Source organism: Mycetomoellerius zeteki, unplaced genomic scaffold (genome assembly GCF_001594055.1).
Source record: "Mycetomoellerius zeteki isolate Tzet28-1 unplaced genomic scaffold, Tzet1.0 scaffold223, whole genome shotgun sequence".
Taxonomy (NCBI): Eukaryota; Metazoa; Arthropoda; class Insecta; order Hymenoptera; family Formicidae; genus Mycetomoellerius; species Mycetomoellerius zeteki.
The window spans coordinates 991,604-1,008,236 of NW_017257198.1; the positions used below are offsets into that span (position 1 = coordinate 991,604).

At 33.8% G+C, this 16,633-nt stretch overlaps 1 protein-coding gene across 1 annotated transcript in view; it reads right to left on the reverse strand.

Moving 5' to 3' along the window:
* LOC108723088 (uncharacterized) overlaps positions 1–7,936 on the reverse strand; it is a 29,923-nt gene extending 21,987 nt beyond the window's left edge. Inside the window, 9 exon segments of the mRNA XM_018448578.1 lie at positions 3,717–3,889; positions 4,132–4,169; positions 4,800–4,883; positions 5,433–5,530; positions 5,623–5,759; positions 6,571–6,661; positions 6,726–7,010; positions 7,144–7,313; positions 7,634–7,936. Of these exon segments, the coding sequence (XP_018304080.1) occupies positions 3,717–3,889; positions 4,132–4,169; positions 4,800–4,883; positions 5,433–5,530; positions 5,623–5,759; positions 6,571–6,661; positions 6,726–7,010; positions 7,144–7,313; positions 7,634–7,725 (1,168 nt within the window). The 5' untranslated portion in view covers positions 7,726–7,936.
* Positions 7,937–16,633: the final 8,697 nt, after the last annotated feature.

Here is a 16,633-nt window from a genome sequence, read left to right on the forward strand (position 1 = left end):
CACACGTTCAGAATAACGTGTACGAGCTTGATATCGCGGCTGATCGGAAATCAACAATTCGTGGGATCGTGTAAACATAGCGGCGCTCTCACGGATCGTCTTGTTCGGCTTGTTCCCCCGCTGCTCAAACGTGTGTGATGAAAAAAAGAAAGGGGAGACCGGCAGTGGCGTCTCGTTACGTGGAGTTTGCGTGCGCGAAAACGGCCACGAGTATGCACACGTTGTATTGTCGGCGCAAAAAAAAAATCAAGTAATCCTTGGCATAAAAAAATGAGAAAAAGGAAATTTGTGCCTTTCGCGAACAATAACCGGCACCGTGGCAGAAGAGACGGAACTTCGTTGTTTAAAGCGCCGAATGGATTGCGATAATTCCCAAAAGCACATGTAAATCAAATAAGGAGAGTGGAAGAATGTCTCTCTGAAAGCCAGGTTACCTCGGTGGAGTCGCGAAAGCGGACGACGTCGGCGGCGACGCGCGGTCGCGCTCGCATTCTCCGCGGGAGACGCGCGGGGTCGGCATGTGAAAATAGTGGAGGGAGCGGACGCGCGGAACGAAGCAGAGCGGAGTGGTGCGGAGCGGAGCGGACCGATTAGCCAGTGGCAGCGGAGGTGCTGTCGTTGACGTCGTCATCATTATCATCATCATCATCATCATTATCATCGTCGTCGTCGTCAGTAGCAACGACAGTGGCAAACGTGATCGTGCGGAGCTCAAACAGCGCATGTCCTCGCAAAAATTCGAAGGAACGTGCTGCGAGGTCCAAAAATTGACAAAGCGACACGCACGTTAGAACGGTTGACGATGCACGCAACTCCAACCAATCGCGACGCTCGCGGCCCATGACGTCGCCGGCTGGACGTCGCGCCATTGGCTAGTTCTATTATGGCACGGAAAACACGCCACGCAACCATCTCTATACACATGTTAATTAAATAGGCGCTAGTAACGGAGATAATGGTTCACCGAGACACCCGCGCTCGCGTTCCGTCACTCTCTCGCTCACTCATTCGCTCTCTTTCTTTCTCTCTCTCTCTCTCTCTCTCTCTCTCTCTCTCTCTCTCTCTCTCGCATGCCCCGTTTCGTTCCGCCCCGTCCCTATCTCTCTTTCTCTCAAACGGGCGTGGTGGTTCGAGCGAGAGAGAAAGGTATAGAGTCGGAGATAAATACAGGTAGAAAGGGCTGTACCTCGGCCAAACTTACAGGTTGAAACACGTTGTGTCCTGAGCACGTTCCGGGCACGCACACGCCGGCCAGGTACAACACAACAGAGCGGCTCTCTAGTTCCCTTTAACTCACTTCTATGCCGAAAACGATCGCCGATCCTGTCAGCGCGCGTGGTCTCTCGAATCGAATCGGATGAAAATTCTGCAAGGCGGTCGACGACGAGCGGCGAGTCGACGCGAGAGAAATGCCCGCGACCGCAAGTGCGACCGCGCGACGAGCCGACTGTTTCGGAGCGCGCGGCGAAACGCGGGTTATAACCTGATCGATCTGGCGCGTGGCGGTGGCATTTTACAAGTGCTGAAAACCACTGCGCATCAAACTGCCATGCTTGCTCGGCCACGATTCACGTGTCTATGCTCCGTGGCGCGAGCCAATCGTCGCGCAGCTCGTGACGTCACCCGGCTCTATCGACGAATGAACGTGGCCCATGTGACGCAGCAGCACGCAGCAAATCCCGCTGGGCGTGTAAGAAGAGTATCGCGGAGTGCCTGCCTTGGCGATGTCGTTCACTCGCTCCGTCGATCGGTCATCGTCGTCCCCGGTCGTCCTCGTCCTCGTCCTCGTCGCCACCGCCGTCGTCGTCGTGGTCACGGCGGTCGCGCTCGTTCTAATCCCCACGCGCTCCGTTTATCAATTCCTTAACGTCGCGCGTTTACTTCGCCGTGAACGCGACGCGTCGCGCTGTGCAGAAGGCTGTTCCTCCTGTTCTGCACGTTGCGCGACGACGGAGGCATACGAGCATTCAGGCACGTACGCGAAACGCGAGAGAACGACACGCGGAGCACACCCGACACCCGGCTCGCCCGGGCAAACACTCGCGCTCCGACCGATCGCGGCGGCAGCGGCGTCACCCTCCGCCACCTTTTGTTACGTTCCTTCTCTGTCACATGGATCGACGCCGCGCGAGCGCGAATGCGCGCGCTGTTGCCACTTTTACCCGTCTGCAGACTCGTGCCGTGCCGTGCCGCCGTAGCCGCCGCCGCCGTGCCGTGTTCTGCCAGAGCTACGCTCTATTGTTTACTTTCGCCAGTGCGCGCGCGCGCCATGCACCCACGAGGTCGTGAGTGGTCGCGGAGAGGCTGTGACCGCTGCGAGGTGACCGCGACCAACCCGCCAATCGCGGCTGCTAACGGCTACAGCTGCTATAGACGTGATCACGTAAATCCTTTTCCTCGGTTTTTTTTTTTTGCGAATAGGCACTTTTAACTGGTGGCCTACGTCCTTACTCGATTTGAAAAAAATCGACGATTCGAAAAAGCACAAATATATAAAATATAAATTTAATTGTGACCGAATTTTTTTAATTTTTATCCTTTTGTCTTTTTCTCTGACGTCTAGTTATATACCTATTTCATATTAAGTACATACAATGATATAGGGCCTGTTCTTTTCTCTTATTTCCTTTCATCTTTCTTCTTCTTCTTTTCGCATTAGAGAAAAAAAAGACAAAAGATGAACAGTGGAAGAAGTTTAGTCTTGGAGTATGGAAGAAGAACAGACCTACAGTATAGCTACGAAGAATAGACCTTTACAAGGTAAAGGGATATGAATGATATAAAAGTGACATGATGATTATAATGCTTGAAATATTTTTCTCATAAAATAAATCTGAAGATAATTGAATTAAATTGATTTGTTTCAATATGAAATTAAATACTCATACTATTAAATACTTAAGTGCTCCATCTGCTTGTTCTACCAAATTTTGTTTGATTCGTGTACTAATTTCTTATAGAAATATATTAACTTTTACAATATATGTTTAAGACAAGTTTATTTGTACAAAAATTGTGACTAGATCTTACATGAAGTATCATATTCTCTAATAGAATTTACTCTAGAAATGAATTTCTGAAAACGTATCTTTATAAATATAGCATTAATCTGGAATATTTTTACATTCTGCAAAAATAAAACATGTTAATATTATACATATTCATTCTGTATTATATAATAAGTATGTCACAAAGTATTACAGCTATTGATAGAAATACATCTTTTTAATCAAATATGTACGAGATATTGTTTTGCTTTGAATGAATAACAAAGATTTTTAAATTATCTTTCACAAAATAATTACTCTCACATTTTCATATGTGATATACTAACGTATGTATATTGTTACATTGTAAAACGTGTAATTTAAAAATATTAACAGAAAATATTTTACATTCTCTGAGTTAAAATTTAAATATTTTACATAAATTTTTTACTATTCTACTTTCAATCAATATAGCAATTGATTATGTTAAAATCAATTATAGCAGACGTTTTATACAGATACAAATTTTAGTAAAAATCTACTCAGTCCCCAAATACTATTTATCCACTATACTTCAATTTCAGAAAAAAATTTCCATCGTGAATATTTTACATTCTGCAAAACTAAGACAGTTACATCTGTCTTTATGAGACATATTTCGTTAGGACCATCGAGATTCCAATATCAGTAAATTTAACTAAAGCAATAATAGTTATCTACTTAAATTACTAACATACAGATGCTTCAATTCTGTCTTTGGTGTATTTTCAAAAAGTGCCGCACGATTCTGGCCCTCTCCCTTCTTTACCCAGTGTCCATAGACACGAAACGCGCAGCCATCAATCACCTGAAAACAATTATTAAAAATATTCTTAGCAAACACACATATTGCTCATACTTGATTAATTTCATAATTATATTCATTCAATCTTAGAATAATATCAGGTTTTGAATTTTTTATATGAGAATCACAAAAACCAAAACTCTACCAATCCCAATACTCTATAGCAATATTTTTTTCATAATTATTATTTATTATGCTCATTTGCGCACTTAATTAATTTGTCGTAATATGGATTTTTATCGTGGAAGAATTTACCTTTCGCAGAATTTTTATTCTATATGGGTCGGTACAAGCTACGTAAATCTCTTCCTTGCATTGAATGATTTCGCCTTCAACTCCTGTGCAACAAATAAAGAAATACCTGATAAAAATGCACTAGCTATTCAACACAAACGATAATAAGCTTTTTAAATTAATATTTCTATTTTAACATATAAATACATGTTAGAAAAGAATATTATCATTATTATTTACTAAATACATGAAAGATAAAGTTTTTCTTTGTTAAATACGACGTGTATATATATATAATTCAATAGAATTCTATTGAATTAACGTTCAGCAATTAGAGAAAAAGTGTTAATATCAAAATACACATATTCGTATATGCAAACACATGTGTTGTCATTCAATGTTAAATATTAATAAATTCTTGTATGAGAATGCAGTAAGTATATTCAATGTATATGTATACATGTGAATACAAGCACACGCACAAGCTTAATTAATTAGATATACATATAAGTAACTTAGTTTGTCATTGTCAATTGATTTTCAAACATTATTAATGCTGCTGCCAATCTTATTTATAATTTTAATATAATCAAAGAATGCCAACTAAAATAAAATAAATGTTAATTTTTTATTACGTAAAAATGATAAAAATAATCAGTAAATTTTACAATATAATAATAGTAATCAATAAACGTTGCTACCAGACAAAATAAAAAGAAAAGTAAATTAATTACCAAAGCTAATTGAGATATCCTACTCAGACGTCGCGAGTTAGATGACAGAGAACGTTTTAGAGGAGCGATGTCTTGATCCCATAGCTGTAAGGTCAATAACTTATACTTTATAATTATATCTTTAAAATCTATTAAACTAAAATTTTATCTATTCCAAGATATTTTATTAACCAAAAATAAAAACAATAAAAAATAATAAATAATTAAGCAGACAGAAAATTAATAATTTTGTGTGCAACGTGTACTTGTTCATAAATTCCATATTTGCTATTATATGACAATAAAATATTAAATCTTATGCATGTGCATTTTTTTGCTTCTTGTTGTGCGTGTTATAATTTTTACAATTAGATATAAAAATATTTGTAATGTACAGGATGGTTTAGAAAAAAAGAAACGTTCTTCCTGGGATACCTTGTATCTAAATGAGTGTAAATATATTTTAAAATGTGAATAGTGAGCAGAAACCAAGCGAAACAAATTAATTGGCAAAATATCGTAGTTTTGCAGTCGAATATAATGTGCATAAAATATGTATTAGTTATTTAGAAAGTTCTTTGTATATTTTTTTCATTTTAAATTGAAAATTATATAAATAATATTTTCTTTGGTAGTTTAGTATTAAGTACTTACGACAGTATGAAAGAATGAATGTTCTAACGCATCCTTTATAGAAATTCTTCTCTTGGGATCAACAACTAGCAACTTCCTTATTAAATCTTTTGGAGCTTCTAGAACATGTTATAAAACATATATTGATATTTTATTTTTTAAAAATTTATCATTTCTTTGAAATTTAATTTTTATCAATCGCAATTTTTACCTGTTATGTCAGCCCATTCGGGAGAAGTGAATGAATATTTTCCCTCCATTATATTCCTAAGCATAACCATTTGTTTTCGATGCCAAAATGGAGGACAGCCAACTAATAGTGTAAACATAATCACGCCACAAGCCCATCTATTACATCATGAACAAAAATGGAAAATATAATGGAACCTTGTACTTCGCAAGAAACTATATATATAACTAATATATATTTAACCTTACAAGTGAATACGTTTTTCGATATTTTTCTAGTGGTTTCTATCATATGTTTGCACATATATATATATATAAATCAATGATATATTTTAATAAATATTTATTGAATTTTTTAAAAATAAATTTTGAATAAAAATGAAGAAAAGAGACAATGAAAAGGAAAGATTTATCAATATTTTTCTTAAATAATTAACAACATTGTTTCTTACAGAAAAAAATCACATGTGGCTCTAACGCGTCCGATATTTTATCTGCTCGACGTTCAACGATGTATTGGTCTTTCGGGAATACGTTCTGAAACCAGTGGAACCTCGAGTCCCTTCTACTATCTACAAACTATCTTTTAGAAATTTAAAAAGGAAACCCAAACAGGCAGGAGGTCGCTTGTGTATCTTGGTACCTGATTGTGGAACAAATCGAAATGGATTCCAAGCGGAATTATTCCCTAGAAAACATAATAAAAATTTCTTTTACCTCGTTTTTCAAGATACACAATCGACTTTCTGGTTTCCTAATTTTACAATTACGAGCAGAAATATCTCGAAACAATTTTGTTTCGGACCTTAACGTGTTCACTCGTAGAGTTAAAAATTAATTCATGCATGTATACATGCGCACATGGAATTATATCTTTTAATCATGCATGCGTTGACGATGTTCATGACAAGCCACTGTGTACCATTTATGTATATAGACATGTACTTTTTTAACTCTGAAGAAATCTTACATATCAACTTCAAATCCGTAACCATCTGTATTCTCAAACATATTACACTTTAATACTTCTGGTGCTAAGTAGCCAGGTGTACCACAAAGGTCTGTAAAATACATCAAACATTTAATTGTCTAGACTTGGAGTACATATAAAAAAATGACACAGACCTTCTAATTTTTCTTCATGTTTCAATATTTTGGCAAATCCAAAGTCAGTTATCTTCACGTTCAAATTATCGTCAAGTAATATATTCTCAGGTTTTAAATCTCTGTGTACTATTCCTTGATTGTGTACATGCTGGATTCCTTCGAATACTTGTCTCATGATATAACGCGTCTTCTTTTCAGAAAGTGTCACGACCGACGTGAGATAATCAAATAATTCTCCATTCTTGCACAATTCAAAAATTAAGAATATAAATGTACTAGATTCAAAAACATCATGCAATTCAACTGAAAATGAATAAAAAGGAAAGAAATAACTATAATCGTTCTATATATACATAGTCATTTATTTTAAAATAAATCTACAAGTCTCTCTTACGATTTTTGCCATTTCTAAAGAGGAGTAAAATAAGAAACTTACTGATATATGGATGTCCAGCTACTCTACGAAGTATTTGGACTTCTTGTAGCGTAGCATCCTTCATAGTATGCATATCCTCATTAGTCTCATTGCTGATGTCTATAATTTTAGCCGCGTACTCCATTCCTGTTTCTTTCTCTATGCATCGTCTCACAGTGGAAGATATTCCTCTGAAATACACGTTCACGAAAATTAATCCCAATCTATCGAAATCAACATTGGTATCAAAGTCAATATTTGCAATCTGTGCCAAAACTTGTCGAAACTGTGTCGAAACTTATTTTAATTATGTAATGTTATCGTCAACTCGGAAGATGATCCGTCGTATTTACTTTACCAAGTATTTACCACGATCGCTGGAGCAACGCAAAAATACATAAAATATGAATAGGGATACAGCATTTGTTAATGTTAGGAGCGAGTCAATAATAATAATAATAATATTAAGAAACGCGCGCGTGTTATTCGGGCGAAACGTGGAGTGACCCACCTTCCTAGAATCTCTTTGGGCTCGTACTTAGCATAAAATCCCTTCGCCGCGTCCTTGTCTGGCAGCACATCGTCCCCTTCATCCTTCGCCATGATTCGCGTCGTATACGTTCGTTACGTCGCTCATAAGAGACACGCCGCACTTCTTCACGCGAATCTCCCCAATGGTGCACTCGCCAAGAATAATACACTCCCGAGAAAGATTCAACACGGTCCAAGCAATCGGGACATACTACCAGCGAAGTTTCTGTCACGCGACGGCACTGTCATGTTCGCGTACTCCACTGAAAGACAGTGAGAGAATTCGTCTCACACACACGGCTATAAACAGCTTACATTATACAGATATTCCGCATTGGTGCACTCTAAAGGCTGTTTTATATGAAGTTACCAGTCTGATCATGAAACTCGTGGAGTAAAGAAAAAAGAATCGGTCGTATTCTCTGTTCTCTGAAAGGAATTTCATTCTCATTTTTGTTTCTTTACACAATCTTTGCTTAGTGTATTATGTGAGAAAGAAGGCATTTATATTTCTATTTAATCTTGATTTAATGAAGCATTTAAATTCCGATTAAAGGAACTATTGAAAAACGATTATTTTTAGTGCTGTCCTCTACATCTACTTTTATTATTTGGTATCTCGTGACGAAGTTCGCATGTAATCTATTATCGGTAAAATATACATTTATCAAAAATAATTTATTGGAAAATATATAATTAACGTTAGATCTTGCAAAAATAGACTAAAACTTGCAAAAATAGTTATCAACTCTTGAATAAAGAAAAGCATTACATTTGTTAAAAAACGTATTTTTTGTCAAATCAAAAATTATTTGATCAGCTGATAATAATACTATTTTCACGTTTATAAATGGCAATGTTGCAATGCGATATATATATATATTGTATATGTATAGGTACCTATTTAAGTCCATATAAAGAACCGATATACGCCATTTCAGTCATTATTTATAAATACTTCAATAAATTATAGGAAAAATTATATATATCACTTGACATAATTTACAACAACGTCGCATGATGATCCAATTATTTATAAAACTTGTAGTATTACATAATTATGCATTTTGACATATATTTTATAATTTAAAAGTTTATCTTTTTATCCAAGATTATTCTTAAAGTAAGATTACGATAAAAATTACATCCGGAGAACGTATTACTAATGTTGTTAAAAAAGGAAAGAAGTAGATATTTGAAACTTTTTAATATGACAGATTCAAATGTCATTTTTTCGTACGAAATTTTACGATAAGATGATTAAATCGTTTCCATTATCCTTGAGTTGGTAACAGTACAAGTTAGTACTGCAGTTGAAAAATGTAAGTAAAAAAAAATAATAATAGAGAAACATGTCTGCAAATTTTTGGCATAGACGTAACTTATTGTTAGTCGTGGACTCAATAGAGAAAGCGCCATGCATGTTTTAAATAGACGAGGGAATAGGAAAGCATTCACTTTTATGGTTGACTGTACGATCGCGCCGTATGCGCGGCATGCCAACTTCCATTGGAAATTTCCATTCGAAATACACAGTCGGTCGCCGTCGTCTTGTAGGTAGCTCCGTAGAGGACTGAGGAGACGTTTCGTAGCTGCAGCGTCTAAAAACCAGATTGCGAACGAACTACAAGTGCCATGTGACATTAATCCTGCGGTCGCGCGAAATAGCGAAGAGAATGGGAAGTCTCGTGGAATTTATGTGAAAGAATTCAACAACTCAGGAGTGAATTATTTCATACAAATTATTTCATATAAACGTATACAAAATTATTAAATTAATAAAAAGAAATACACAATTTGATAAAGATATATTAATAGTTAAAAAATAACTTTTAATAATAAATATTTAATAGCTTTGTTGCTATAATTATTTTTATCTCCATTATAGTTAGAATTCATCATAACAGTCTAGATCGGCATGCTTTTTTTGCGACTAAAGTAATCAATTTGCATTGAAGTAAATGAATGCGGCATGAATATCAAAAGTAATTTACATGTATACGGATATTAACATTAAATACTGTCGAATTAATTTTGCATTAGAATAAGTATCATACATTGATACTTTTATCGCATTTCAAATTATTTAACATTATTGTATCTTTTTTGTTATTTATAAAAAAATAATTAAAGAAAATACAGACAAAGAAATGGGAGAATATTAACAAATAAAGAGATATAAAAGATATAAAAATGACAAGACAAAAATCTTTAAAATACTTCATACTATAATGACTGTAATTTTCTTTATTATGCAAGCAATTTATGATAATCATGTGACGCGGCAATTTTTGCACGTGACTGCAAAATCTGTGAAATGTGATCATGCATATGTGTATATGTCTATCAGGTGATATTTATACAGAATCTGTAAGTTAGGTGACAATTTTTCGGTCTTATAAAGGAATAATGAGGTCTAATATAATAAATAAAACATTTTTCAACATTTATTACAGTTAAGATCTAAAAATAATTCTGTAAATGAACATCTCATCTGACGACATTACTTATATTTCTTGGTAATAATGGAATGGAATTGCTCGAAATTGCAATTTATGGGGCAACTTCAGCCAAATTCAAATTAACTTAATCAGCTATTAATTCATCTAATAAAATTGTTTGTGCAACAAAATTTCTAATTATGTTATTCCTAATTTAATCTTTCTTTTCTTATATTAAATAACAAAAAAATTAATATAAAATAGTAATAAAGCTCAATAAAATTAAAAAACAAAAAGGAATAGGAATAAATTAATAAACAGAAAAATTAATTGTTCTATTCCTATTTAAATAGTATAGATATTGCTTTATGTTAATCACCGAGTAAATTAATCGGAGTTCGATTGAAGTCTACATCCTTGGCGGTCAAAAAGAATAGTTCTAACATAAACATTTTTGTTACAAAATTGCAAAAATTGTGAAGAATTTTAGGAATTTATTACAATAAAAATAATCTTATCGACAGTAAAGCGCAATTATATGAAAAATACGTCTTATCTTCTTATGACCAAGTACCCGCTTGGTCATAAAAATTATCATTTTAAATACGATGATAAAAACGTTCTTCCTAGCTCTTCGTCACGTGGGCGACATTCGATCTCTTGCACGTTTAAAACCGCATCAAAGCAGTTTGCTATGTTATTAAATGTTACATATTATGACGTGTGCGAACATGAATCATGTTTGCGTTATTAGTAAAACGTGCGAGAGTAAGAAAAGCAAAGGCAACGAACCGATGTCGAATATTGCGGGAAGTTAAGGATAAGGAGTTACTGCGGATTTATGATGATGGAAAGTTACAACGACACTTATCGACACTGCTCAGTAGCTTACTTATTTTGTACTGGATTTCTATGGGAGGGCAAGATAAAGCTTATTTTAAATTCTTGCTCTCAGATCCAATAGCGCCGTCGCTAATCTCGCCACTTTCCGCCGCATTATTGCAGTGTACGGTGATTTCTTATCGGCGGTAATGTAAAACCAAATGATTAAATGTATACTTATAAACAATTTCAAGCAAAATGTTTACAACTTATTATTTTTATTTTTTAACTTCACTAAAAAATTTTTTAAATAGATATACATATACCGTGTATGCTAAAAAATGTAAAACTGCATTTGACAAAATATATCCTTCCGAAAAAATATTTTATTATTTATTTATTTACTTTTCATTTGTTCAAAAATTCATACTTATAGCCAAATAAATAAATATTATTATATGCACATTACGTAATTATTTAAAAAGGTCTGTATGATTCTCAATATGAAAATTTTGGTTTATCTTCCTTTCAATCATTATACATTATCATTCCTTTCGATCAAGCGAAGTCTGTCACTTCATAACTATTTAAATTTAATATATTTAAATAGCTATATGAAATGACTTTTGCTCGCGTTTTCTACATTCCATCCATCGTCATATTCTGCTAACGTATTCTGTTATATTTTTGCTAGCATTATACCGATAAAATTTATAGCAGAGACTGTGCAAAATCTATTTCACAGCAGATATGTCTATCTGATGCCTGACAAATAATATCAATAACTATCGACTGCATTGTGACAACAGAAAGAAATGTGACACAATAATCGGCTTTTGAATATTCTAATGCACAAATGCAAACCATACCGCGAAAATTTTTCTCGAGATCTAGGAGATCTACAATAGTCTTAAAACACTAGAACGTTGGATATTTTTGATACGGATTGTACTTCTGGGTTGAGACAACTCCCGTGGGGAGTCTGCTCATTTCTCGGTAAGAAGAAGACTTAAAGGACCTTGCTGTTCGGATTAGATGGTTCTCATCACACATACGTGTGTACACCTGCGCATATGTATACTTGAGCATTAGTGGCGATAGCATAATCAGTTGTTCTTTTGAGAGAATTACAAATTTCGACATAGTTTTCTTCTTTCGCTAAATTGAGTCAAGAATACGACGCAAATCATTATAACGGTCACAAATCTTCCATGCAAATATGTACACAGATCTGATATACTCGGATGATACCAACCTAGCTGCAAAGTACATGAGATTTGTGTTACAGTCCGACATTTAACGTAAGCGCTCGAGCTATATTTATTTCAGCTCACTGTGAATAAGTTTAATAAACAGAAATAACCGCAGAGGGTTCAAGCGCAAAGGCACTTCAAGTTAAACATTATTCAGCTGTAGATATCAGAATTTATCAATTAATTTTATTACCGATAAATTAGTTTCATTATTTATTCTTATACGTTTACATTTTAAGAAGAAAAAATAATTGGTAAATATTCAAAAAAGGGGAGCCATCTCCGATGATCTTGACCTTGACATATGTTGTCAAGGTCGTGACCCTGAGTAACCTCTATCAGGTTTTAGCCGTTGGTCGTTATTCATTAAAAAGTTATTAACAAAAGAAGTTCAACTATATAATATGTTGTCAGGGTCACGACCCTGAAAGATCTCCAACAAGTTTTAGGTGGCTTTCACCCTCGACTCTTCCCCCTCCCCTCCTCCTTGCAAAGGAGCGCACGACTTTCACCCTTGACTCTCACGTCCCCTCCACTATGTTATTCCCACAGACAGGACATTGCGTTTTCGTACGTATCACTTTCTTTTTATCCAAATAATCAATAAGATTTTGGAAATTATGTGTTAGATGAATAAATTCATGAAGTAACATGGTGACAGCACAAAGTGAGAAAGAATATTGATTATGAGTATATCGTAATAGTGACCTTTCCATTGCTTAAATGTAAGCAAAATAAATCGAGGAATAAATAGATGATTGTGTATGTGTGAATGTTTGACGAGCGTGCAAGTCGTGCGCCCCTTTGCAGCGGGGGAGGAGGGAAGTCATATTCCCTTGATCAGTTCACTCGATATTTCTCTCGCTGCCCAGAGTTGTCTGACTTTTTATGTAAAGCAATGAAATAATTATTAACTTTAACTGTTAATAACTTTTTAACGAATAACGATCGACGGCTAAAACCTGGTGGAGGTCACTCAGAGTCACGACCTTGACAACATATGTCAAGGTCAAGGTCATCGGAGATGACTCCCCTTTTCTGAATATTTACCAAATAATTTCTGCTTATACTATACTGAAAAAAGAATTTACAAAATTTGAATAAATATTTGTCTAGATAGTACAAATGGGACCATTTGTTTATAGAAAATAAATATTTATTCGATTTAAAAAAATAATACTTAAATTAAGTGTAATTTTTTTTAATTGAACAATCTAAACAAATATTTATTCAAATTTCATGAATTTTTTTCAGTGTAAAAAAATTGATCAACACGAAATTTTTTAAGTTTGAATTCTATGGATGAAGAGTTGATTTTGAGAAAGGAATATCGGAGCACAAGATTACATTCACTGGCATACTATATATTCTGATATTTTCAAGGTAAACGTACATATGGCGACGCATAATGCCATTCTTTGAACGAGCATGACTGTTTGTACTTGGCACGATTGAGGAAAAGGTGGAAGACCGAGATCACTTGCCAATATTATCGCACGTGTTGGCACATGATTTATGAATAGTTCTGCGATATGTTGCCGTATAACGAGCATACTTATCTATTGGCAAGGACTATGATTTACGATGTTGAACATAACAAGCTCGATGCATAGGACACATATCGATGTTGATATGTGAAGTCTTTTGAATAATCTGGTATAAGAATTGAATAGGACGATCTATGGAGTAGTTTATATTAAAGTTGTTCGGGAAGTCTCGCGAATAGAAGATCAGCTCTATTCTATCCTATTCTATTCGCATTTCTATAGTAGTCTTTCTAACATCATTCTATCGGCTTAAGCGTGGAAGATCAGACAAACGATCGTTCTATCCTTATCCTGACGATGTCAATCGTTTTGCTGCAACAGAAGATACTATACAGAGAATGTGCTTTCATTCATTGTTAAATTCTCATATATTTCTCAATTTGAAAGAACATTTTTATATGTATTTTAAGTTTTTGTATATTATTATACAAAATCGTTCGTCTCAAGGAGGAGGATGCACTTGAAAACGATCAAAATAAAAATTTATTTTAAATTCTAAAATTTTTTAATTGCAAATTAAAAAAACTAAATTATTTCCTGTGTGTGTATGTTTTAAATTATATATATAAAGAGATATTTCAATTAATATTTAAAAATTGAAGTCTTCTCATAGTCTGAATAGTTAATAATCTTATTCGAATCTGCTGACAAACAAGATAATATACTTCCAACATTTTTCTTATTAGGATTAAGAGTATCGAGTCATATTGCAATTGTTATTATTTGTGTCGTCGCTTGACCAAACAAAATGTTGCTTCTATTTTATTATCGCTGTTATGAAGAAAATGATATCATTGTCAGACCACTCGAATAAGACCACCCTCGAATAAAAGTGAAACTTCTCGAGTATTCTAGTTATGATGTTTGTAAAATGTAATAGCATCAGGCACACCGATTCCCAAATGCGACAGTTTTTATATCATATGCTTATAATTGTAATTGGCTTTCTGTAAAAAAATTATTTATTGCTTCCCGCTGACAATTATATAAGTTTGCTAACAATTAATTTTGGAACTATTTGTAGAAATGCAACATACTTAATAATATTTTGAGCAATTTTATTTAAAAAATAAAGTGTTTGAAAAACGATTCGAAATATTTTATTTTGGGAAATTACTACTTTATGAAATGTTAACGTGCGGTGAGATCAATGAGACTTTAAATAGTATTAAGCGCAATTTTTATCGTATTGTGTAAGATTTTTTATACATGTATTACAGTCGCCATTACTATTGAAAAGATTATTTCGCTACTCATCACGACTGCAATGCTGAACGCGAACCGATCGATAGGAAGAACTGATATGTTATTTCAGATCAAATTTACCAAGAAATCGATTGTTATCGATTGAATATTGCTTTTTAAGCCGCTTGCGTAACTGCACTTTTAAACGATTTGTAATTCGTGATAGGATTTTGTTATATAATTTGATAAAAAAATTTATTTGATCTTGAAACTTGAATTTTCATATACTATATAAAAAAATTAATTATTTTTGCAAATCACGATTTTTGTTGCATTATGTATTACATTTGATTAGAATGGACCTATAAATGTATTGAAATACGAAATGTATTTTCTTCCTAAATCGTAAATTAACCTATAAACTTCATTTGTGTTTTTTAAACTTCTTATATTACATTATAGATTAATAATATACGTATATTTAAACTTGAAAAATTAAAAAAATAAAACTAATATAATACTTTAACGAGTCCTCCCAAGAACTCATATGTTCCTTCAGCGTAATAAAAAAAACGTGTTTCTGTTACAGGTTAACAGTCATAAAAATTTTAATCAACTACTATAAAATATATCTTATAATATAGAAAATACGTCACACATACAGAGATTGAACTATACATTCATTAATGAAAGATAAAGAAAGATGTCTTTGGTTTATATATTTCCCCCCAAAATCTATTATAGTATTTATAAAGTACATGCCAAAAACTAATTTATTTCGATATATATATATATAAGACAAGAAAAAATATAATACTTGAGATTATAATTTAAGTGCAATGAGAAATCGAGAGGTTTAATACGACGCAAAACTACGCGAGGCGCCAACAAGCGAGTTTCGCGTTACCTGCGATATTAGATAGCGAAATCGTAAACGTAATATCAGATTACCGTTATAAAAATCGCTTAGATTTTTGTTTTTTTACTGCATCATTATAGATCTGCGAGTGCGGTCTGGAAACGCGTCATTTTTTAATTTTAAGGAAACGTGACTTCAAATAAACAATCAAGAATGTTAATGCGCCACTGTGTGTAATTCTAGTGGCCAAATAATTTCCATTTTTATCGATCATCATTCTTACTTTATTTTTTCTTGTTTATGTGTGTTAAATAAACTTGTTTGTAATTTAAATACTAATTTTATTGGCGAGAAAAATTCATGCACATTGTACATTGCTATTAGCAGCAGACTAATTGTTTTAATAATTAATTATTTTTTATGTACAGTACCGGTCAAAATTATATATATACCTTTCGATTTTTTGAGCATAACTTTTATCAAAGTGAATCGAATGCGCTCAAATTTATACAGTAGACACTATGATGGCAGGTGTACCTTGTACGTAAAGTATAATGAGATTTGACAATGTACGCCATGATTTTTTAAATTTTTTATTAATTTTTCACTTTGACAGAAGTTATGCTCAAAAAATCGAAAGGTGATATAATTTTGACTGGTACTGTATGTATAGATATTTATGTTAACTTGAATTATTTAAAAAAAAATAAATTAGTCGTCCAAAATGGCACAACAAACATGGCGAAGCTGACATTTTTGAATAAGAAAATACAATATAAAATAAGAAGTTATTAAACGGAGAAATGTAGAACATCTACCACAAACGCACGATCTTTTTATTGGCGAAATTTATCTTTATATAAAATTAATCGA